This window comes from Acanthopagrus latus, chromosome 17 (assembly GCF_904848185.1).
Source record: "Acanthopagrus latus isolate v.2019 chromosome 17, fAcaLat1.1, whole genome shotgun sequence".
NCBI lineage: Eukaryota > Metazoa > Chordata > Actinopteri > Spariformes > Sparidae > Acanthopagrus > Acanthopagrus latus.
Genome location: NC_051055.1, coordinates 10,609,104 through 10,632,604, shown reverse-complemented (window position 1 = coordinate 10,632,604; position 23,501 = coordinate 10,609,104). Strand labels below are relative to the sequence as shown.

The window sequence follows — 23,501 nt, the reverse complement described above, 5'->3', positions numbered from 1 at the left end:
CAAAACTAGGACTTTCACCTTTGTTTGTTAGCGTAGGAGCTGCATAAACTCATTTATCCTCCTACTAGCTGGACGTACACGAGCGTGTCTGATTCATCATTGTTGTGATCCACTGAATAAACTCTTTAAAGCTTTAGGTCATAGTTTTCTTCTCAGTCGGTCAGTGAGTCACCGACTGACCCAAGTGCTGGGACTTTCCATGTCGTCCTGTAGTTTGGCCTATTCTGAAAATAGACTTAATTGGACGATGGGGACTAACAACCTTATGCACATTACTGTATACTCCTGCAGTTCACACAACAATTCTTTTTCAGCCTTTAAGTTCCACTTTTTACAAACAGCGCTCTGGCTCTGCATGGCTAACCACATGGGGAACTGTTGATCTATTTCAGTGTGGGTCACTTCTGCAGTGGCTTCAATTGTCATGACAATCACACCTCATCAGACTCTATCTGCCCCGCGTGCATTGGTCAATTCTCATGTGACGACTTGTAGACAGATTTGAACACGAGTGCAGAGCTTTTTGACCCTTCCCGTGCATCAGGGTGTTACACACCAAAACCTCAGACATGAGGCCACAGATGCACCGGTTACAAACAACCAAAGATCTGTAATGAACGATGCACTAATGTTTAAATGTATTCGGGGATTTCGGTGAGGCTGAGTGAAAACCACTTCCTACACTTCATTCATTGTGAGTGTCACAAAAGGCCACTAATTGAATAGAAGATGAGAAGAAAAACAATCAACACGCCCTCATCAAGAAATAGTTTGAAATAATGAAATAACCTGATATCACCAGGGGGTGATTCAGAATCATCAGTACTAAGCCCACAGAGCAAAAACCACAGCAGCCAAGCAAGTCCGGCCATGCCACGCAAACAGGATGCGTCCAGACACCATCACGACTTGTGTTGAAACACTGGCCTGCTGGTTCCTGGAAGAACTGCACACTCGGAGACTCGTTGTGCGCCATGTGCCGCTGCTGCTGCTGACATGTTCTGGCAGATTGTATAGTGTGTCATGAATTATGAGAACCTTGAAAATCCTCCCTCTCACCGCCTCTCTGTGCAGACATGTAGGCATAAACTCATTTACTCACATGGATGTAGATCCACATGTACGTACAGATACACACACACACACACACACACAAACACACACACACACAGCTTTTTACTGAGAATGAAAACACAAAGTGTTTCTCATGCTGTAGGGTTTTAGGAAGTGAACTTAAGCCCTTTACATCTACAGTCACACGACACCAGTGATCAGGCCAGGGTGAGGTTTAGGTGACAGCATTTCCTCATTAATGCCTTTGTTATCATTCTTCTGCCTGCTGATGACAAATCCAGTACGCTACACCTCCTGATCTTTCACCAAACAATGGTAACATTTACATTTGAAACCGGCTTCATGGTATTTGCCTCTGAAAGCACACATTTAAATGACACGAGAAGGACTATTATAGCCATAAACAAACAGATATAAACACTGAACTTTATTCCCAAAGTTTAATCATGCTGATAAGAGTTGACCCAGTGGCCTAGACAGACATAGTTACACATTATCTCGAATGGTACAGTCCAAAGTAAACAAAATACCCTCATCAGGATCAGTCAGGGCTGTTTTGGGAAAATTTAAATACAATGTCAACCCCCACCCCGTCAGACACATACACACACACTCCCACACAGTCCACAATGCAACCCAATACTCTGAAGGACAACTTGATCTATTTATAATAGTGTGAGTGACTAAGAATCAGGGGACTTTACAGCCATGTCACCGCAAGCATGAAATGTTTTTGTTTTTTTTCCCCTTTATACTTACAGTCACATAGAGTGAACATTGATAAGCCTGGGCAAACCACTTCCTGAACATGTATTGCTTTTATCATCAACAATTCATCAACCATTAAATGCTGTTGTGTGACAATTATTGTTATATTGGGCGATATATAGTTACATATAGTACAAAATGGACACAAAGTGACACAAAACAACAAAAGACTGAAACAACTACAAAGAGATGCACAACAACAATGAAAAGACCTGAAACAGGAACAAGAAACTCCAAGCAACTACAAAGAAACTCCAAACATCTACAAAGAAACTCAAAACAACTACAAAGAAACTCAAAACAACTACAAAGAGATGCAAAACAACAAATATAATTAAGAATAAGAATAACAAAGAGAGGTAAAAGAATTACAAAGAGAATCAAAACAACAACAAAGACATGAACAATGAGCAGAGAGATGCTAAACAACTACAAAACAAAACAGCAAAAATATAATGTTGTTAGTTATAGTTTGTGCCTCTTTGTTGGTCTTAGGCAGGAAGCATATGGGTGGAGGAGAACTTTCACATGTCAGTGCTCAGGGGCATCGTGTGATAATCTGTACAGCACTGTGGCTGCTCAGTACGTGTAGTAAAGATAGGGAAAGTGCAGTTTTTCTCCCCAAACATGTCGTGGAATTGCCACACAAACCAGCATTATTTTGATCTACCTGTGAAAACGTTCAGCTATCTTCGAAAATAAGTCCACTATCAGAGGGAAGTTAACCCCTACTGCTCACAGAGGAGAAGGTTACATAACTGTCTCCCGAGCTGTTTAACATTTACAAAGTGCTTTTCTAAAACATGCATCGCGTTATAACCCATCGACATGAATCTACTGGGTATCATCTGTCACTGACTTTCCATGACATGAAATCTTTTGCTACCTCTGCTCTTCTCTCCGAGACGTTTTGCAACGCTCAAGTTGATAAACAAAGCCACGTGTTGCAGGGAAGTTTCCAAAGTGGGCGGGGCTCGTGCATTTCCGGGTTCTGAGTTGAGGATATAAGAGGAGCTGCGCAATGTCAACAGTAGACCAGAACAAATCGCTTTCAGGAAGGGATACCTCTTAACACCTCGAACGGGGACTGTTTCTGAGATTTTTACTTTAATTTTGAGTCCATTCAGCTCGTCTCCATCGAAGCGGGATGCCTTTCCTCGGACAGGACTGGAGGTCACCGGGTCAGAGCTGGGTTAAAACCGAGGAGGGATGGAAAAAGACAGCGGCAGACGAGAAAAACAACAACGTCTCCGTGCAGAGGTTGGTGTTCAAACCAGCGCCGAGCAATGTCGCTGTCCCCTTCACAACAGGTTTCTTTTTTAGTTGCGCAAGTCTTAAAACATGCGCCATCACTTTGTTTTGTTTTTAGTTAAAGGAGGATGGAGGGAGGAAGAGGGGGAGGTAGTTTGAGGAAGTCCAAAAACAGCATTATGAACAAAGGCAGGGTAGCAGACAGACAGACAGACAGTAGGCCTACACCTTCATGTCGTTTCCATTTCATTACCCTGACTGTCTTTGTTTTGCTGGGCCCATGTTCCATTTCCAGGCTAATCACTGAGCTATTAATAACCTCACAACAAGTGAGTGGATTAACAAACGTCTGTTGAGGCTGTCCACTTTCCAGGATGATCACACTGACTTCTAAAGCCTTCACCTGGCCTGAGGTTACAGCTGAAGCACATGCACAACAGCGGAAGTTAGACATGCCATTTGAGAACCCCATTTGTTTTGATGCTGGAGCGTGGTCTCTGCACACAGGACAACACTGGCCTGGACCGTGTGCAGAGATAAAACAGTGAAGTGATGCCTTTTAAAATGAAATATGGCTGCTTGTGTTTTTTTCCAGCTTCTGCAAAGCCGAGGAGGAGGAGGAGTGTTTCAACAAGGAGAACCTGCTGCTCTCTCTCGGCTACGACATGGCTGCCAAGAAGAGGAAAAAAGACCTCATGAACAACAACACCAAGGTCCCCTGTGAGTCACAATGAAAGAGCCACACAGGCTGGCTTATTGTATAAATATGTAAAGGATAACATTTTCTTATTTTTATGTGTTGGGGTTATAAATCACGTAATAATACACCAACTTTAGGTTCAGGACAGAAAATATGAACCTGGGGGGGGGGCTCTCCAGGATGTTATGTAACGTTCATGAGGAGAACTCTTCCCTAATAATGTTGTTTATGATTAATTTTCCATCATTTCATGAACACTGTTTCAATAACTGTGCCGAAAAATTGTATCTGGTTTGGGATGTGTGCGTGTGCATTTGTCACAGTGCTTATGCGCTGCTTAATGAGGGCAGGCCTCTAACATAAACATTGTGCTCTCTCCCAGATTTCCACAGGGAAAAGTGGATTTATGTTCATAAAGGAAGCACCAAGGAGGTAACAAACCAACTCATTTAGTTTCACATCAACTTTTCACATCATCACCGCTAATGTAAACACACTGAGAAAACTCTGTATTCCTGCCGAGGATTGCAATCTAATACCCTGATAATTAAATTCTCCCCAGCGCCACGGATATTGTACACTGGGAGAGGCCTTCAACCGCTTAGATTTCTGCAGCGCCATCAAGGACACGAGGAGATTTAATTACGTCGTCCGAGTGAGTCTTCATCTCTCTCTTTTCTTCCAGTTTCCTCTGTGTCTTTTTTTGTTTAACCGGAGGTGTTTTTGTTTTTGGCAGAGAAGGGGTTAAGGTTAAGAGGGTGTGTAGGCTTTTGCCAGGCTCTTATCAATGCTTTGCAGACCGGGGTCTCTCAATGGCAGTGATACCATCCCAGGGAGTGTATGCGTGCGAGCGGAAGGGTAGGAGTGTGTCATAGCATGACATTTCGGTGTAATTGGATTAACTAAAGCCATTTGGCATCCCTAAATTCAGCTGTATTTAAGATTAATTCATATTTGTTCACTTCAAACATTTCATATAGGAAGTGCAAAACTGATGCACCTAAACATGTTGGACCTTGAAAAATATCTAATAATAATTATCGCAGTATTTTCACTAGGGATGCCAAATGGCTCTGTAAAGGGAGGGGGATCACGTGACATCGTCAGCATTCCCTCTATCTTTATCAATAGAAGATATCAATGGATGAATTTGGAGCGCTCCCTCTCTATTAAAGTGTCGCCGGGCTGAACCAAACTCAAGCTCTCCCACATGTGCTCCCATGTGAGCCGAGGGCTGCATGTGGTCGTGTTCTCCCTGTGCTGGTGGGAGGGAGGGAGGCTGTGGGGGGGTGACAGCTGTGCGGTGAGGTGCGACCACCCGACAGGGGTTTATGAAACCAGACCCGGTGGTTGTCAGGTGATTCAGACCCCCAAACACAAGCACACGTACACAGGCTTGTCTCTGCCAGACTCGGGCTGCCTTTTGTGTGTCCCCCGCTCTCATTTCTGTCTCATCCACTATTTTTCTCTTGGATGTCTCTGACTCTTTGCTGATAAATGTGATGGAATGTACCAATTCAAGATCGATTAGGGGGAGATGGAGGTATTCCCTGTATCAACAGAGGATGATTTTCTGTCGTTTTTATCTAAAGTAGAATGTATCGGCATAATAATATTCTGGAGACAACAGAACGCAAAATATTCTGTCATTCCACAAGTGACTGAAGTTTAGAAATCTCTCTCAAACTTAATTTTCCACAGAGAGTTGGCCATACGTGTCTGTCTCTGTTGAAGTTTTGGATTGACCTTTTAGCGCAGGCCCCAGCTAACAAGTGCAGTGTAGTGTGGTAAGCCCAAAGAACAATACGGCCGTGTAACACTAGCGTCTCGTCTGGACACGGTGTCCTAGGTCACTGCTCTTCACTGGTTGTGTCTGATGGCATTTGCGGGTTCATTTAACTCCCTCTCAGTTACACGGATCAGGTTTGTCCACAGAAGAGACAACGGGCGGCCTCTCTTTTCTCGTGGAGGTTACTTCAAGGAGACAGAAACCTTTTTTTAAAATGAACACATTTCGGCTGTGCCGTTTTATCTAAAACAAGAAGATACAGCCCTTTTGAATAACTGTTTCTGTGTCGGTGGAAAAGTGAGAGCTGCACGCCAAGGTATGAAGTGCAGTTTAGTGAACAGCGGGGGCTAAAAGTAGATACGGAAACGCACATTGTTCTGCCCGGCTGCTCTACAAAGAGAGGAACACTTGATGAGCTGCTAAAAGAAGAGGGGCATGGGATTAGGTTTTAGGAGTGGAGGTGGAAAGAATGAAAAAAGGGAGCCAGGAGGGAGTGAAGAAGCTTAAAATTGGTCAAAACTGAGAGAGAGGACGAGGATGTAGGAGGGAAGTAATTTAGTCCAAAGCTGGGTGTTATTAAGACTCCCAGATTCAGGATTTGTCTGAATGCTTACTTACAATCGGTGTTATCTTTAGTAATGAACTTGCATTTTTCAGTTGCCCTGAGTATCCCCTCCAGTTCACCAGAATGTGCCCCCATAATATGATGATATGATAACCAGGTCACATGCTCCGGTCAGAATGGAGCGAGGGGGAGAACTTGAGTTTCTCCATGATGTCACGGCATCTGTTAGATGCCAGACATGCCACCCTGGAAGCTGCTATTTGTCCGCCAGCCAATAACAACAACCCTCGCAGACATACACAAGCAGGCATGAGCACACAAGTGCACGCACTCTCCGTCAAATGATTCGGCTAATTCACATGACAGAAGGATCAGGAGTCAAATGATTAAAAGCTTGTTTGTGGAGGCTGATGTTGTCGACAGCCCGGGCTGCTGTCCAACACCTTTCCAGTAGCTTCTTCCCCCTGAAGAGACCGAGAGCCAAGAATGCTGTTGTATGGAGGTTGAGTCCAGCATCGGTTGAGAGTAATGACCGAGTGGAATGTCTCCAGATTTTGTTCTAGGCAGCATTTATTGTTATGCTTGCAAGTGCCTTTCTAAGAATGCGGCATAGCGAACATTAAGTAATGAGGCGACGGAACAGAAAGTCTCTGCGGCTGACGGCTTGAAATTTATGTTGCGTCTCTCTCTCTCTCTCTCTCTCTTTCTGTCTCTTTTCTCTGCTCCAGCTCCTGGAGCTTATCGCCAAGTCCCAGCTCCCCTCGCTCAGCGGTGTGGCGCAGAAGAACTACATGAATATTCTGGAGAGAGTGGTACAGAAAGGTGAGCTCTCTTGGAGACACTCAACTAGTTTGCCTCTCAGTTTCTCTCTTTCATTCCTTCCAGGGGGTTCTTATCTTTCTACAGTGGTCTCAAACACACACGCATGTACCTGTTCTGTGCAGACTCACTCAGTCTGTATCATTGTCTTTATTGTTAGAGGGAAGGAGTTGTAGACTCTCTCTCTCAAAGACATAAACATTCGTAATTAAAGCAGAGCGAAGATTAAGCCTTCCTGCGTTTTGTTGTTTGCACCAATAGGTGAGGAAATGAGCCCTGACCACATCTGAAGGAGGCCAGGGAGTAAATTTAGTGCTTTAATGGCACAGTGAAAAACACTGACAGTCACCAGACTCCTCTGCAAGCCACTGTGTAAACTCAATGTTCCCTCTGCTAAACAGAGATTCAGGTTGTTTAGGTGGAGTTATGAAACCTGTTGGCAAAAATATTATGAGCGTCGGAGGAGAAGCGTACAGCCACTCCAAAACATTTGGTTTAATAATGTGCTTTTCGATGATTCACGATAAATCAGCGCTTGGCCGTTTGCCCGGTGGATACTAATCACTCCGTGACACCCAGGCTCTTGGAACGGCACTTTTAGGTTATTATCGCAGCAATAAATTGAGTTGGCTGAATCTCTCCTGATCCCCTCCTCAGTTCTCGATGACCAGCAGAACGTCCGGCCCATCAAGGAGCTGCTGAAGACGCTCTACATCTCGCTGTGTGGTCTCGTGCAGGACATGGGCAAGTCAGTCCTGGTGGGGAACATCAACACCTGGGTGCATCGCATGGAGAACATCATGCAGTGGCAGCAGCGGCTGGACAACATCCAGATCAACAGGGTAAGAATTGAACGAGAATTTGAGGACGCGCAAGAAATGCAAATTCCTGTTATATTAAACAATGTTTATCTGCTTCCCTTTCCCCTTCAGCCCACATCTACAGGCATGACTCTGACCGAGCTGCCCATCAGTCTGCAGCTGAACATCATGCAGCGTCTGTCGGACGGCAGGGACCTGGTGAGCCTGGGCCAGGTGTGCCCTGAGCTGGGGGCCCTCACTGAGGACCGGCTGCTGTGGAAGAAACTCTGCCAGTACCACTTCACAGACAGACAGGCACGTAGAATTCAGCAGATGATCCCTTTTATTTAATATGCTCTTCGTCATTGTGAACTGTCTCACTGCTCCACATTGCCTCCCCGTTACATACTTGTGTCAGTCAAAGTGAGATAACTGAGCAGTCTTCTGGACAAACATGTCATTAAAATCACTCTGTAAAGAGGCCAAGCGTCTCTGATAAACAAGTTGCTGTGGGGAATGGGAGGCCGCAGAGTGGTAACCTAGTGGTGGCGTGTGCCACAGCACGCACTTGATAACAAGTGAGGTGGTCTCATGCTTTAAGTAGGTTACAGTATAGCTTCCAGACAGGTTTACATTTAGTTCCTGTTTGGGGGAGAATACTCTCTCCACTAATGCTGGTTGAACCTCCATCTTTGTGTGAGGCAGTGGATCGAGGTGTGAAAGACATTCTCATGAGGGCTAAGATTGAAGTAGACATTTCAGACTATTTTTCTCACCCCGGATTGTGTCTTAAAGTCTGTGTTCCTCTTCTTCTTCTTCAGATCCGAAAGCGCCTGATGGTGTCAGATAAAGGTCACCTGGAGTGGAAGAAGATGTACTTCAAGCTGAGCCGCTGCTACCCTCACAGAGAGGAGTACAGTGACACCCTGCACTTCTGCACACACTGCCACATCCTCTTCTGGAAGGTAGCGTATTTTTTTCTCGCTTTTATACTCTGCTTGATCAAAGTGGGCGTGAAACCTGCTCATAAAGCTGCACTTTGAAGATGAAACAGAGGCAAAATGCAATATTGATTGTTGTGTGTCTTTCTTCTTTTTTTTTTTTTCTGGCACAGGACACAAACCATCCCTGCACAGCCAACAACCCAGAAAGTTGCACCATGTCCCTCTCCCCTCAGGACTTTATCAACCTTTTCAACTTCTGATACCAAAACAAATCCAGATGAACTGACTGTACATACTGTACATAGACGTGTACCATATTGTTTTTTTGTTTAATGGCACTATCAATTCCTGGATGTGTATTTTAGTTGAGGTAAGACTGGAGGGGGCTCAGGCTGCGGGACAATTATGCAATCGCGTTTCTTTTGTAAGAGGACAGACTCTCCTGGGAGAGTTCGCTGTTGAAAGTGAGTGAATGTGACCGAGAGGAAGGAGAGACGTCGGAACAGTCGGCGGAGGCAGACTGCGGGCCTGTAGGTGGAGAAAGGGAACACTGGTCAGAGTTTAGTCTTAGTTTAATGTGTTGTGTGAAATGACACGTCCAAAGTAAACCTGATCCTTGATGTGCACACTTGTGTTTCCTGTTATGAAGAAGCTGGTTTTGTTTTATTTTTGTTTTTTTTTCCAACGCAGGAAATTGGAAGATTTTTCAAACTTGTTTTGTTTGACGTTTGAAATTGTGATTTGTTTAATATATTAGAAGGCCTGCTCATATGGGGGGGTGAAGAAGTTGCAGTATTGTTGTGTTTGGCACTGAGAGGAGTACATGCTGCGGTACCTAAGGATATTGAATGTAAGCAACGGGGTCAGTTACTGTTTGTTATGTTATCACACCACAGTATGTTTTCTATTTTTTTTTTGGTTGTTTTTCACTTTTATAAAGATTTGATAAGAATTTTTTTAAAGAAATTGTGTGTTTGTGTTCCTGCTGTGGCTGCTGTAGCCGCAGCACCTGAGTGCAGTATTACCAAAGATATCAAAGTCAATAATATTACAATGGTGTGTGCCTTCATTATAAAACTTGAAACCAGTACAGCTTAATCCTTGTTTGCAAACTTCTCAGATCCCAATGCTGTTTTTTGTTCTTGTTTTTTTTTGTTGTTGTTTTTGTTGTTTCTAGTATTATCAGCAAAAGATTTGAAGTTCTGATACCAAAGTTGAGATTTTTCTGTAGCCCCTTGCATGATTTTTTTTTTCTTTTTTCTTTTTTTTTTTAAACACACAACTAATTGACTTTATTTATTAAGATTCTAGCAAGTGGCTCAGCTTGCACTATTGGGTTTGAAGGAATGCAACTATTGGTATAAAGGTGCACTTTGACCCCGACTTTCTGCTGTCACTGCTCAGACAGTGAGGATTGATGTACATGCTATGCGATGCGTTCTGTTTATGTTCTGTGGAATAAATGAAAGAGAATAACTTCTTCTGCTGTCAATTTTCTGTAGTCTTCACATTGGACTTCTCTGGGCGCATGCTGAACAGTGATGTGGGATAGTTGTTGAACATTGTGCTCTGGTCTCTCGTTGGAGTTCAAGGAGCTCCTCGGTAGCATTGCCCGTTTGCTAATAGCAAGCTTGTGCCCTCTATTGGACAAAATGATCAACTCCAAGTTGCCAGTTTAAAAAGAAGTTGGTATGGTTATTGGATAACACCTCATCCAAAAAGTGAAAGTGCTATGAATTTATTTCATAATTAATTGCTTTATTCGGTGATGGGAAGTACATTTACTCAAGTGCCATGTTGATACCATCCATTTTCTGCTACTTTTGCTTCCATTCCACTACACATTGGGGTCATACACTGTGCTTTACTAGTATTTATTTGATACCTAGTTAGATGCTTTAAGGATTACATGCTTCATCAGAGCCAGAGCAACATATTTTGAAATGATCGATCCAATAATCAACCAGGCCGATAACCAATTGGCCTATAATACACAGTATATACAGGTAAACATATGTAGAATTTTACTTTTACTTGTTTGATATTCAGGTACAGTTGATAAATCTTTAAGTAAAAAAAAGAGAGTGAAAGTGCTTGAATTTGACAGCAGTAAAGGTGTAGGAACCCTGCTTCAAATCCATCTCTCCAGTGCCACTGAACTCCAGGGCATTATTTCATCAGCAGTGTAATAATGCCGGGCCTTTCAAGCAATGAACTCTATCAGCAACAAAACCAGTAACCAAACGTTGTTCTCTCCAACAATTGTTTTAATTGTTTCAGTAGTTGAAGTTAAAATCAATAAAGCAAATGCAACTCCTTTTTTTTTCATGACACTCAGACAATATAAACAATTCTAATAAATGACTGCTGGTTACACCATGTTTTATAATAAATAATATTCTTTACAAATATTATTCAAATATTAAAACATTTCACCAAGAAATATGACTTAGCACATAAGTCGTAATTGTAAATGTGTGCAACTCCCACTGAAGCATTGCACGTACAGTACTGCCCTGCTGCTCAGGGTGTATAGGTAGCTTTCATGGAGGATACAGTTCAACATTTGGGAAGCATGAAGTGTCAGACTGTCAAAGGCATGGAAGTGTTTTACTGCTGTCAAAACTCTGACACACAGGCACCGTTCTAAGTCTGTATAAAAGGGTGAATCCGCCCATTTTATTCACTTAACATGTCATCCTCGACCTCCTCTGTAAGCCAATTACGAATCAGCCAGTTAAAGACAACACTGCACATTGATTTGATGTCAAAATGGTGCCAGGGTTTTGTCGCTGTGACAGCAGAAGAAGAAGGCAATGTCAGTGGTACATTCCCATCTTTCTTTTCATAGATAAACAATATTTCTTCTAATTTCTATCAAAAGCTGCATTAGTGGTTTTGTAGCTCTTTTCTTGAATAACCCCCCCCCCCACCTACAGTTTGTGCGTCTTGACGAATAATAAGCACCAGTAACAACTTGTTGACATGTACTCCTGCTATAGGAGTCGCCAGTGTTTGACATGACAGGAGACAGTTCAAATAAAAGTAACAAAGTTTGTTGCATATTGTCAGTGTACCATATGTCGTTTTTTTTACAAACTGTGTGCGTAAACCTCGCCTGCAGCTCTTCTGCTAAGATATGATATGAAAGCAAAGGAATTGTGGAAGAGTAATATTCAAACCGGCGTAGCCTGGTGGGTTCACGATATTGATGCGACTCCCTTGACAGCAGGAGGAAACTGATCTGCTCTCCACTCTCGCCTTCATTAAAACTGTTGTTAATAGGTTATTGAGTACCGACTTAGCATTGAGCCACGTCTACCAGACGCGGACCCACAACCCCTTAAATCCAGCTTCTAACACTTTTTGACGATTGCTCAGCTTTGGCAGCGTTTTCACCGTCCGTCTGAGCTTCCAGTGCGTTTACTCCAGAGGTGAGAGAGGCGGTGTGGGGTGGGAACCCGACAAGACCTCCCAGACGGTGTAAGTACCAACTGCAGAGGATCTCGAGGTGCTGAGAATCCCAGGTGGTTCATGAGGTGTAGCCAGGGCGAGTCGTCGTCACTGTGGAGCTGCAGACAAACGAGCTCTGAGCATTATGCGGCGCATGAATACACAAATCGTACAGAACTTCTGTAGGCGGAGAAAAAAGCTCCATTCTTACAATAATCTGGTAAAATTGAGGGACAAAGGAGAGCAAAGAGAAGAGTTACCAGAGTTAGTAAATGTCACAGAGAGGTACGTTCTCTCGTTCAGAGTTCTGAATAATCCACTCAATAGCATCCCAGCCCTACAGATTCACACAGAGAAACAGAAGATTAAAGGAGACACAAAGGCCTGTGACAGGCGGACACCGCTGGAAATAGGATTTAAAGTAAAGTAAAGTCCCAGTTAGAAGACATGCAAAGAAATCTCCAGCAATATCTTTATTACTCAAGTTCAGTCAACATGCAAAAGGTTAAATAAGAGCATAAATATATATGTGTGTGTGTGTGTGTGTGTGTGTGTGTGTGTGTGTGCCGTTACCTTCCTGGCATTAGCTGACATCCTCCTCGCCATCATCCCCTCCAGGTAACTACTTAGACTCACTCCCTTGACTGTGATGATGGCCTCCTGGGTGAGGACGGTGCTGAGGAGCAGGTGAGGGAGACGGTATGACTACTGTAAGATGTGGACATACACAGTACGACACTGTGCATCTGTAAGAATGCACGCCATACCCAGGAATGTATTCAGAGGTGAAATGCAAAGAGGAACGACCTGCGCAATGTACTTACACCTCAGGGTTGTCGGGGTGCGGTCTGTAAAGAAGCCTCTCGTCTACCGAGATCAGGTTGGTGAGAGTGATCTGAAAATAGGAAAATAGATGTTCTCGTTCATGTGAAGCATTGATCATATTACCATCTATACATAGTGCACAGAGGTTACAATGAAGAGCAGAAACACCTGTGAATAGACGGACTCAGTATAAACGTACGTTTGTTGAGCACAGCTCCATCTTTTTCTCGTCTGGGTCGACTATGGAATGTTCCTTCACATACGTCTGTGTTGAACTGGTTCCCAGTATCTGTTAACACACATAAGACAGTGAGTACAGTACAATAAGCAGGAGTCCTATATCAATACTTATACTTAAGTATCAAAAGTGTTGATGCCTGCTCAGGCCTGTGAGAGCTGGCCAATCAGAGGAGAGAGGAACCAAAACTGAGCATCAGAGGGTGAATCGAGGTGCTGCAGCAACAGACAGCATGAGAAAAACGATGTGTTTTGTACACATTAAAGCATGCAAGCATTTTCAAGTAGACACCAAAAATGAAAGTTTGAAGCGGATAATGAGCATAATGTGGGACCTTTACCAAGGGATGGAGCCACTTATGTCCATATATTTCTATACATCTTGGTGTGTGTGTGTGTGTGTGTGTGTGTGTGTGTGTGTGTGTGTGTGTGTGTGCGCTGACGACTGACCGCTCGCACAATGCTTGGGAGGCCCCACTCTGTGCTGAGGAGTCTGTGGCTGTGCAGGCGTCCCTCTTCATCCAGATTGCGGTCCAGCACGTCCACCCCAACCACGTTTGGGTTCATGGGGTTGGGGTACTTCCTCATGGCAGCCTTGATCACCGTCTCCCACGGGTAACTGCACACACAACAGCACAAAGGAACATGAAGGGGATGAAACATAGTCTTTCACTTATTGGTCATCTTTTGATAACTTGGCAGAGCACACAGGAATGTTTTATGGTCTCCTTATTAAGGCAACACACAGGGTTATTAAATCAGGCTTAATCAACCAAAAACCCTTCACATGGGGTTTTCTAGGCAGAACTGACTGTGAAGGCTGATGTTGTGGCTGACTCCGAGTGTTAAAGCTCACATAGTGTCTCACCATCAGCGCAGGTGGAATGTACTGACCACAATCATGTGATCATAAGCTTCAGAGCTGAATCAGATGCAGATGAATTCAAACTGAGTTAATGAAGTTGAAGGTCCCACCAGCCTGGCCCTGCAGTGACAGACCAGCTCACTCTCCTTCATGGACACTCTCTCACAATAAACCCCAGCGTGACCAACCTGAAAACATGTTCCGTGCTCCAAATCTTCATCTTCCGAGAGACAGTCCTGACCTAATCGCTGTAAAAACCGTCCGGTTTCCCGACACTGTATTTCACCGGACCATCTTGATCGGAGGAACTAGCCCCGGTAATCACAGAAATGGGCCTTAGATGGAAGCTCACGACCATCAATGAAGCGAGTCCACAGAGCGCATCTCCGCTTTTTTCTACCGGGAGAAACCCTACGGAGAGTCGGTGTGCGCTGCTGACGTCACAGGGACAGGCAGAAAACATGTAATTTATAGAAAACAACAAATACACTGACGCAGCGAAGGAAGGACAAGAGAGAAGCCGGTGCAGCAGCGGAGCCACCAGGTGTCGAGCTGGGCGGAGTGAGATACAGAGATCCGGTCAGGAATTTCAAAATAAAACGATGTAACTGACCGCTGGTTGCAGCTCCCCTTCACCTTCACCTAGGCGCTGTATCATAGGAAACTGGACTTGTAAATTACGATTTCTAAAGACGGTACTGGTACTGACTCACTTATTATGTGTTATGTTCACGATAGTGCAGTGCATGTAGGCCACCAGTTGTACACTCTTATTTTGAAAGCCCCTGCCCCGCTGTACCCGCAGTCCTCTGATTGTGTCTGTCTGACTTGATGAAGCCCAAGTAAATGCTGCTGCTGCATCCGCCTCCACTTGTGCGCATGCGCGTAGCATCTCTCCATCCCAGCAGTCAAGTGTCAGCGAAGGAGCGGAGCTGCGTCAAGCTCCACACAGACAGAGCGGCGCAGGCAGGAAACACGGTGAGACTGTTTTCAAATGAAAGGATTTTGTTTGGAGAATAGACGATGAATCACTACAACATGATCCCGCACGCAGCACTTACATCCTTAAAGAGATCAACTTAGTAATTGTTATATTTAATTTCTTCTTAAGTTTTAAGGATTTAACAGATGGAACGTTTGGATCAATTATTACTGATATCCATTATGATAATAACGTAAGGCTCTGCAATTAATTGAAATATCAACAAAATCACAACATGGCTATGGCCAATATCCAAATTGCAAGACTGGCAGTTTTTGATGACGGTAAAATAGGCCACTTACACAGGTAAAACGAAATAAATAAATAAATAATCACATCATTGTTATTTTAAAAAAAAACAAACAAACAAACAAAAAAACCCCAGTAACATTAAATAATAACGCAAAAATGATTACCACTAAAATCGTGCAATATCCCAAATAATTTCAATATTATATTATATTTCTTTCTTTCTTTTTTGTGATACTAATGATATCGCGCTTTTTGCTGTGCTGTGCGAACACGCGTCGGTGCAGTTTTATTTTGAAGGTGAGAGCGGAAGTGTGAGGTGCGCTGCCGGTGGCTTGCCGCTGCTGCTGTGCGGCTCGGAGGAGGAATTGAGCGGAGCAGACGCGCAGTGGAGGCCAGTGTGGTCCCTTAACGACAAATTCATGCCATCGCCGCTCCTCCGGCGGCCCGTTTATTTCCCACTGTGTACGGAACAATCCACCACCTCACAGACATCCAGCTCAGTCGATCACAAGCCGGAATAACGCACACTGCATGACCTTGCATTGAAAGTCATTATAGACGGATCTTTAAAGCGCCGACACGGTAAGGTAATGAGCATCCTCACCCGCACGGAGGAGAAGGCGAGACCGACATGTCGATGTGATGGGCTGCTGTGTGCTGTGCGCTGTCGTGTGGTTGATGTTAGCTCTGATGGAGGGGGGTCGGTCGTGTTTTAGATCCGAGACGAGAGCGGATGAAAGAAAATCATATTGATAACAGGAGCGCCTCGTTAGGCCGGACTGCATGCCGCAGAATGCAAATCCGCCATTCAGATGATGAACGATGCTGCCGTGAATGCACGAGGCCAGGCCTTCTATGAAATAACATGTGGTTTAAATGTTTATTCAGACAGTGAGGTAGGTTTTATTTATTTTTTTATTTTTTATTTTTTTTCTTCATCGGAGCAGTGTTTATGAGGGAGAACGCGTGCAGGAGCAGATGCTGCAGCAGCGCCTGATCCGCTCCAGGCTCGGGGGTGGGTGGGGGGGCAGAGGGAGGCAGAGAGGGTGAGGGAGGGAGGGAGGGGGGCATGTGGGGGGAGCGAGAGTAAGAGAAAGTGAGTGAGGGAGAGATGGGGGAGAGTGAGCGAGAGAGAGGGGCGTCATCCGTATGGGATCATTAAATCACACTGTGCTCTCCGCTGCTTACCAGCCTATGCGTCAGTCTGCCACTACATAGGAGGTGACCCATTTCAACGTGAAATTGGGGCATGAGGCCCCCCCATTATAAGGGCCACCAGGTTGGCTGGTGGTCGTGCTCAAGCCAAAAAAAAAATAATCTGCTGACACATGCGCTCTGCCGGCCGGTGCTCCCAGCCTTTGTGCGCAATGAAGCCTACAGCTCGTCTGTGATGGCCTCACGGGGGGCCACAGACTCCTATAGGCTTACAACCGGCCGTCTGTTGGCCTGGGTCCGTTTCTTTCAGATTAATCGTTTTAAAAATGGAATTATTATGATGAAATCTTAACAAAAAAGAAGCCTGGTCGGAGTGATGGTGTTGATGACTGATCTCCTGGATGCTGACACCATCTCTTCCTCCAGCTCTGTTTAATGAAAGCTGCCAGCTCAGAGTCCTCTCTCACACCCCTCTCTTTAATTTAAGGTCATCGGCCACAGCCATGGAGATTGTCACACATTTGATCAATGACACCATAGAGTTCTACAAATGGACCTTAACTATCGCAGGTAATACTCTTGTATTTTTTTTTGTGTTGTCTGAGAGTCAGTGTAAGAGATTCCAGAAGTGACTTAAAGGATAAGTTCACCCGGAAATTAGAATGTAATCAATTGCTACTCACCTCCATGCTGATGGAAAGGGTGAAATTTCATAGGGTGAAGTACACAAAACGTTCCTGGAGTTTCACAGGAAACCAGTGTTGCAGCATTCTCCTAAAGAATTAAAGTAGATTTTCTTAAAATGTACAAAAAGTACCTGAAAAAAATATTATGAAATGAGGCTAAAATACACTCTCTTTTAAGATGAAGTCTTCATTCTACCTGCCAAGCTAAAAGTGTTACCACACAGTCTGCATGAGCTTGACTACGCGTTGAGGGCGCTGTTCACATCTTTTTAAATTTGGGATCTTGAGGCCTTCCGGAGTCTTGGATTATGCTAGACAAGCTGCATGAAATTTAAATTTTTGGGTGAGCTCATCCTTTAATCCACATTTTCTTGTGTGTATACACTATTTGCACATCTTCAGCCATGTTCTTCCCTTAAAGACTGAGTCTGTTTGTTGTATCTGAAGTGGAATCAGTTTTGATTCATCTGCTAAAAATTATTTTATTTTCATTATTTCATCTCTCAGGAGATAACAGATTCACACGCACACATACAACATTCTGGTAGTATCACGTGAACCACTGAACAATGGTGTCTTCCCCAAGCTGACCTCCAGACAGGTCACCTCAGGACAGAATCTGCTGTCTGTCCTCAGCTCCAGTTCAATCTGCACTCTTTAAATAAGCTGACACTGCACCCACACTGTGTCAGTGTGCTGCGAACAGTAAGAATGGTTATGTAATGCTCCGAACATCTCTGTCCCACAGACAAGCGGGTGGAGAAATGGCCTCTGATGGACAACCCCCTGCCCACGCTGGCCATCAGCACCTCCTACCTGCTGTTCCTCTGGCTGGGGCCCAAGTACATGAAGAACAGAGAGCCCTTCCAGCTCCGCAAGACACTTATTGTTTACAACTTCAGCATGGTCTTCCTCAACTTCTTCATCTTTAAAGAGGTACGCTATTAATAGTGTGTCACCTCAAACTAGGGCTCTGCAATGCATTTTACATATCACACTATCATCATGACAAGAGTCTTAGATTTTGTGTATCGTTGTTATGGCAAAAGCTGTCTGCCTTCACTCTGTCTCCGTTCCTCTGTCGTCTCTCTCAATATGTGATTCTGCCATTTATTATCAGTGACTCAGTGGAGATGTTGGTTTTTTTCAGCTGTTCATGGCGGCGCGGTCGGCAAGCTACAGTTACATTTGTCAACGTGTGGACTACTCAGACGACCCCAATGAAGTCAGGGTGAGTGTTGCAGGAGGTTGTAGACACACACATAAAAGACACATGCATTCACTCAGTTGTATTAATAGAAATGGAGCATTTATCACAATGGCCTGCCATATTATGTAACTTGCTTTCATATGATTTGTGTGTGTGTGTGTGTGTGTGTGTGTGTGTGCAGTAGGGCTGCGCAATTAATTGAGATATTATTGAAAGAGCAATATTGCTGAGTGCTGTACTAGTATTTGACAAAACAGCATAATGGCAAAATGTCCAGTTAAGATCCCAACAAATGCTGCATCATCATGACTTGACTAGTATTTTCATTGAAAATTAGAATTGTAATGCAAAATTGATCCTTTCCACCAATCGTGAACCATATTGCAACCGGAATATCTGTATGTAATATTTATTATCATGTCGGAACGAGACACCTCTACTAATTTACAACGAACGCAGCATGCTCTGCTGTAACTCTACTCTACAAATAATTAAGACAACCGTGCTGAGGGTGCCAGTGAAGCCCCAGTCTGCCTGGTTTTAGAAACATGATCAGTTTCCGCTCATTTGGACTGTGCTTCTGTTATCAGAAAAAGTGCGAGCTGGGAGAGGGATCACTGAAGGTGTTCAGTTTCACGTTCCTTCCTTCTGCTCCATGACGTAGTTGCACATGTGACAGAAGTCTAGTCGGCCTCAGGTAACCCCCTGGGGTTAAAGAAGTTGTAGAATAGAAGAGACAAGAAAAAAAGAGCAACTCCTCCATGTCTCCTACTGTCTGTTTCTCTTCTTTTTCCTTTGCGTTTCCTTCCTCTGCCTGCGCCTGCCTGCTCTTCCCTTCAAACCCATTCTCATGTTTCTGAGACAGGTAGCAGGAGCTCTGTGGTGGTATTTCGTCTCCAAGGGCATCGAGTACCTGGACACGGTGTTTTTCATCCTGAGGAAAAAATTCAACCAGGTTACCTTCCTGCACGTCTACCACCACTGCACCATGTTCACGCTCTGGTGGATCGGCATCAAGTGGGTGGCAGGAGGACAGTGTGAGTACCTCACGCTACAGCAGAGCTCTACATCATGCATGTGTGCCTATAAAGTAACATGTTAAAATAGTTGTTTATCCCCTATTTCCTTTACCAATCACCTATACTGTGCTTTACACAAGTGGACCATACATTATGTGGCTGTTTTCCCATTTTTGTGGGAGCTTAATTCTGTCGTGGATGGATTACAAAATGGATCCACTAGCACAGGCTTGGGGGCCCGCAGGTGTCAAGAGGCCCTGAAGCCCTGCAGAATCATCGAGCTCTGGGGTTGTGGTTCTGTATCTTCTGGTCCTAAACTAAGTCCACTCATATTGAGCATTTCTGGTCATCTTGTGGTATGAGCCTTTAACGTGTCTGTGCTCAGGGGGCCCATGTATCACAATCCATCCATGCTATCAGCATGAGAAACAAATTACAAAGACATAGATAAATAATAATCCAACTCCAGTGCTGAATCATTTTGTGTTAATATCTTTGTGTTAACAGTATACTACCCAGGATTTGTTGGTTGCTATTTGTAATTACGCCATTCAAAGTTTGCCCCTCTGCCTGGCTCAGTGGTCAAGGGGCAAACTCATCAGAGAGCGCGAGCAGCTAGAGCCCAAGCGTGAGAGTGAATGAAAAGAAGCAGTGAGTCAGAGAAATAAAACCTTTTCTGCTTGTTTCATGGTGGTTATATTTATATTCTAAAGCACACACGCCCACAGCTTCACAACCCTCCAGATTTTGTGTGAATGCTGCCAAAGTGCACACATCACCCTGCCCACTGTCAGCCTCTCTGCGGTGTGTGTGTTGGTAGCCCCGTCCCACCCTCGACCAAACAGACACACAGAGCTGTTGCTCTATATGCATCCATGACAGGCTGAGAGCAGGGGAGAGAGCTGGAGACAACCACGTAACCTGGTTGTTGCATTCTCCTAAAATTCCAGCCTCCCCTGATGATTGAGAAGGGCCACTTCTGTAGTCTGTACATTTTGTGTGTGTGTGTGTGTGTGTTTTTGTTTTTGCTTTTTTTCTCAGTATTGTCATGTATTCACAATTTGTGGGTTTAAGAATTTATAGAAACTGAAAGTGTGTAACAAAACTATATTCTAGCAACACAATTGGCTTAAAAAAAAACTAATATCACTGTTGTGATTTGCTTTTTCCTTTGCAGCGTTTTTTGGTGCGCACATGAACGCAGCGATCCACGTCTTGATGTACCTGTATTATGGCCTGGCCTCCTGTGGACCCAAGATCCAGAAGTACCTGTGGTGGAAGAAGTACTTGACCATCATCCAGATGGTAAGACATTGCCTCTCTGTGTGGCAGAATAGAAAAGTTGATCTTACCTCACATTTCACACTGCCAAAGTCTGAAACAATTACACGGTGCCAAAAAATGTGATTTTGTTCTCCTTCTTCTGCGTCTCAGATCCAGTTCCACGTCACCATCGGCCACACAGCCCTGTCTCTCTACGTCAACTGCGACTTCCCCCACTGGATGCACTACTCCCTCATCTGCTACGCCATCACCTTCATCATCCTCTTCGGCAACTTCTACTACCAGACCTACCGCCGCCAGCAGCCCAGGCGCGACGCCTCCTCCTCCACCTCGTCCTCCAAAGCCGGCAAGGCCCTCTCTAACGGGACCCTCAACGGGCTCAGCAAGGCCGCCAACGGAGCAGTGTTGACCGGCAGCAAAGAGGAGAAGCCCCAGGAGAACTCTGGCAGGAGAAAGAGGAAAGGAAGGGCCAAAAGAGATTAGAGGAGGAGGAACGAGAGAGAGAAAGAGAAGGAGAGAGAGAGAAAGAGGGAGGGGGGGAGGTAGAGGTGAGGTAGGGCCTTGGGTTCTAGGCGATCGTGCTAAAACTTGAGAGACTTAATTTGAGGGAGATTTAGCTGGACGGATGCTTTAAGGTGTGACGTGTTTATTTAAGCCATGACCTGAGTTTGTTGTAGATAAAGTGTGAGACAGGCTTGTGTTGAGAGAGAGTCATTCTGTCAGTGAGAGGTGTCAAAGGTCTTCACAAATAACCCAAAATACAGTCGCGTTTGGTGCGGGATAGATCTTAGTGTTCCCTCTCTTTATCGTGGTGCCAAGTACCGTAGATCTGGTTCAGAAAGTGACTTTCGGCTACTAAAAAATTGAGCCTGAGACAAAGTGTACCAGGCCCGTTTGGCACGCTGGGAAAGCTACATTAAATGCGCTGAGCTGCTTGAAAAAAAAAAAAAAGATTATATATCATTGTTTTTAGCAATCACTGCTGTGTTGAGACAGGAATACACACCATAACTCACGCACAAACATGTCAGTTTAATATCTTTTTTTTTTGTTTCTTTGTCCACCTCTACAGATATAAAACCGATGATGATGTACAGTACCATGTCATTTTTGTCTTCAAGTTATTATTGATGTTACGTGAGAGAGACTTTTTGAGTTTACGTCGTTTTGCTGAATAGGCACCTCCGCAGTTATCCACTCATTTGTGAACATGGAGTTGTCTGTTGTTTAAAAAAAATAAAAATGATTATTTCAAGTTTCACCATTGAGATTTCACCCCATTAGCACACAACTCTAAAGAAGGAAAAAAAAAATCGACATATGGAGGTAAGATGTGCATAGAAATAGAGAAAAATAGATTTCTAATCCTTCGAGGCTTCATCTTCTGGAGGTCATAAAAGGGTCACATTTTTCCATTTCTGTACACAACCGTGACAGGTTTTGTATATCCCTACTAGTGTGTAATGAGCAGAAAAGTGAAGTGAATATTATCCAGAGAAATGACGGCTCTGACGATGTTTCTCAAGCTGGTGGAGTTTTGTCTTTGCAGATGTTTACCTGTCTTTTTTATATATCGTACCCCCTCTGATGTCGTCGTTCGTCTTACATGCTGGTGAAAACGTTTGTGCGCCCAAAACAGAGAAGCGGCGGCGCTCTGGGTTCCCTTCGTGAATTCTTTGAGAATTCAGAAGCAGCCAACTGCCGTTTTTTCATTATTTTTTTTTCTCACCAAGCCTAGCTGAAGCGCTGCTCTCCTCCCATTTCCAATTCAGATATCTTTTTCTCGTGTCTATGTTTTCAGGCTTATTAAACCGTGTCCTGAGCTGGCTTGAATGTAACTTTATCAGGGGAACAAACTTGGATTTAATAAGATAAAGATTTATATACAAAAAGAGCTGGTGAAACCTCTATAGTGACTGTGTATGTTATACCACTATGAAGAATAACTCTGCTCTGCCTGTAGTATATAGAATCAGCTGTCGGCTCTATATCAGCAGATCCAGCTTTATGTCACCCATCAACCAATGCATTTTGGTGTTATTTATTGGTTCTTTCTATTTATTTTCATGTAAATACCAGTTTCCATCTAGCTGAGAGTGCTTGTCTGTGTATTTGTGTTCTTTTTGTGTTGTACATATTACATTGTGATATTTTGTACACCGCGCATTTGGGAATGTTCCCAGCTTGTTAGCTTGGACAGTTATACGTCCACATTGCTTCTGTGTTTCTTTTTCTTTTTTCTATTTTTTTTTTTTTAAAAGTGTCATAACTCTCTTCAAATTGAATAAAACTGAATGCCTCTACAGTACCAATGCATCGCCACTTTATTTAGCTGTCGACGTCACGGTTCTTCAACAAGGATATAAATGTTTCTTACGTTCTCTGTGGATCAAGACAGGATTAGATCAGACAGTTTAATTAATCCCTTTGGGAAAAAAGCTCATTTGCCACAGAATCAGCTCACACAGACTACAAACAATAAAGACATTGCATCCACAGTACACAACAAATGAATAACACCATGAAAGCCATTGGAGACGTGACTAACAACTGAAAGATGCTGCTGATCTAGAACACATCAAAAGGTTTCTAATTACAAAATCTGACTTGAGCAAAATATCCTCTGAGTGATCTCTGGAGCTTCACAGCACAAACAAGATAGCAGAGTTCTCCTCGACAGCAGAAATAGACGGGGACGTTGCTTAACTGCAAAAAAACAAAAGAAACCCCATAAAGTGGCTTCATACAGCTCACCCAGAGTAATCCATGTCCCAAACTAAGCTGGACCACCTGTATGAATTGAACTACTACTTGTACCACTAG

The 23,501-nt window shown here is 44.0% G+C and overlaps 3 protein-coding genes across 6 annotated transcripts; 2 read left to right on the top strand and 1 right to left on the bottom strand.

Annotated features, from left to right (window-relative positions):
- Positions 1-2,841: 2,841 nt before the first annotated feature.
- fbxo32 (F-box protein 32) lies at positions 2,842-10,190 on the top strand. The gene is made up of 9 exons (XM_037075467.1): positions 2,842-3,102; positions 3,689-3,813; positions 4,176-4,225; positions 4,356-4,448; positions 6,876-6,969; positions 7,624-7,808; positions 7,899-8,081; positions 8,588-8,731; positions 8,881-10,190. The coding sequence occupies exons 1-9, from the start codon at positions 2,990-2,992 to the stop codon at positions 8,968-8,970; spliced, it is 1,077 nt and encodes a 358-aa protein (XP_036931362.1). The 5' UTR covers positions 2,842-2,989; the 3' UTR covers positions 8,971-10,190.
- Positions 10,191-10,475: 285 nt separating this feature from the next.
- prelid3a (PRELI domain containing 3A) lies at positions 10,476-14,915 on the bottom strand. 3 transcript variants are annotated; one of them, XM_037074245.1, is made up of 7 exons: positions 14,279-14,895; positions 13,676-13,844; positions 13,188-13,277; positions 12,988-13,058; positions 12,737-12,839; positions 12,424-12,500; positions 12,140-12,282 (listed from the first exon to the last, which is right to left on the bottom strand). In XM_037074245.1, the coding sequence occupies exons 1-6, from the start codon at positions 14,308-14,310 to the stop codon at positions 12,429-12,431; spliced, it is 537 nt and encodes a 178-aa protein (XP_036930140.1). In that variant the 5' UTR covers positions 14,311-14,895; the 3' UTR covers positions 12,140-12,282; positions 12,424-12,428. The 3 variants fall into 3 exon arrangements, with proteins under 3 accessions (XP_036930139.1, XP_036930140.1, XP_036930141.1); XM_037074244.1 differs by lacking the exon at positions 12,424-12,500 and having other exon boundaries at positions 10,476-12,282; positions 14,279-14,906; XM_037074246.1 differs by lacking the exons at positions 12,140-12,282; positions 12,424-12,500 and having other exon boundaries at positions 12,761-12,871; positions 14,279-14,915.
- Positions 14,916-15,652: 737 nt separating this feature from the next.
- On the top strand, positions 15,653-22,933 carry elovl4a (ELOVL fatty acid elongase 4a). Of its 2 annotated transcripts, none has more exons than XM_037073660.1 (7): positions 15,653-15,911; positions 16,967-17,049; positions 17,914-18,101; positions 18,316-18,396; positions 19,241-19,412; positions 20,572-20,699; positions 20,829-22,933. In XM_037073660.1, the coding sequence occupies exons 2-7, from the start codon at positions 16,983-16,985 to the stop codon at positions 21,159-21,161; spliced, it is 969 nt and encodes a 322-aa protein (XP_036929555.1). In that variant the 5' UTR covers positions 15,653-15,911; positions 16,967-16,982; the 3' UTR covers positions 21,162-22,933. The 2 variants fall into 2 exon arrangements, with proteins under 2 accessions (XP_036929555.1, XP_036929553.1); XM_037073658.1 differs by having other exon boundaries at positions 15,654-15,906.
- Positions 22,934-23,501: the final 568 nt, after the last annotated feature.

What these genes read in the sequence shown, in the direction of transcription:
- fbxo32 (XM_037075467.1), top strand. Translation starts at nt 2,990, where the DNA reads ATGCCTTTCCTCGGACAGGACTGGAGGTCACCGGGTCAGAGCTGGGTT. An exon ending in AACAACGTCTCCGTGCAGAG is followed by an intron (nt 3,103 to 3,688) that starts GTTGGTGTTCAA and finishes GTTTTTTTCCAG; the next exon opens with CTTCTGCAAAGCCGAGGAGG. An exon ending in ACCACTTCACAGACAGACAG is followed by an intron (nt 8,082 to 8,587) that starts GCACGTAGAATT and finishes CTTCTTCTTCAG; the next exon opens with ATCCGAAAGCGCCTGATGGT.
- elovl4a (XM_037073660.1), top strand. Translation starts at nt 16,983, where the DNA reads ATGGAGATTGTCACACATTTGATCAATGACACCATAGAGTTCTACAAA. An exon ending in ACGACCCCAATGAAGTCAGG is followed by an intron (nt 18,397 to 19,240) that starts GTGAGTGTTGCA and finishes TTTCTGAGACAG; the next exon opens with GTAGCAGGAGCTCTGTGGTG. An exon ending in GTGGGTGGCAGGAGGACAGT is followed by an intron (nt 19,413 to 20,571) that starts GTGAGTACCTCA and finishes TTTCCTTTGCAG; the next exon opens with CGTTTTTTGGTGCGCACATG.
- prelid3a (XM_037074244.1), bottom strand. Translation starts at nt 14,310, where the DNA reads ATGAAGATTTGGAGCACGGAACATGTTTTCAG. An exon ending in TGGAGCTGTGCTCAACAAAC is followed by an intron (nt 13,059 to 13,187) that starts GTACGTTTATAC and finishes TCCTATTTTCAG; the next exon opens with ATCACTCTCACCAACCTGAT. An exon ending in TGTCAGCTAATGCCAGGAAG is followed by an intron (nt 12,283 to 12,736) that starts GTAACGGCACAC and finishes GTTTGTCTGCAG; the next exon opens with CTCCACAGTGACGACGACTC.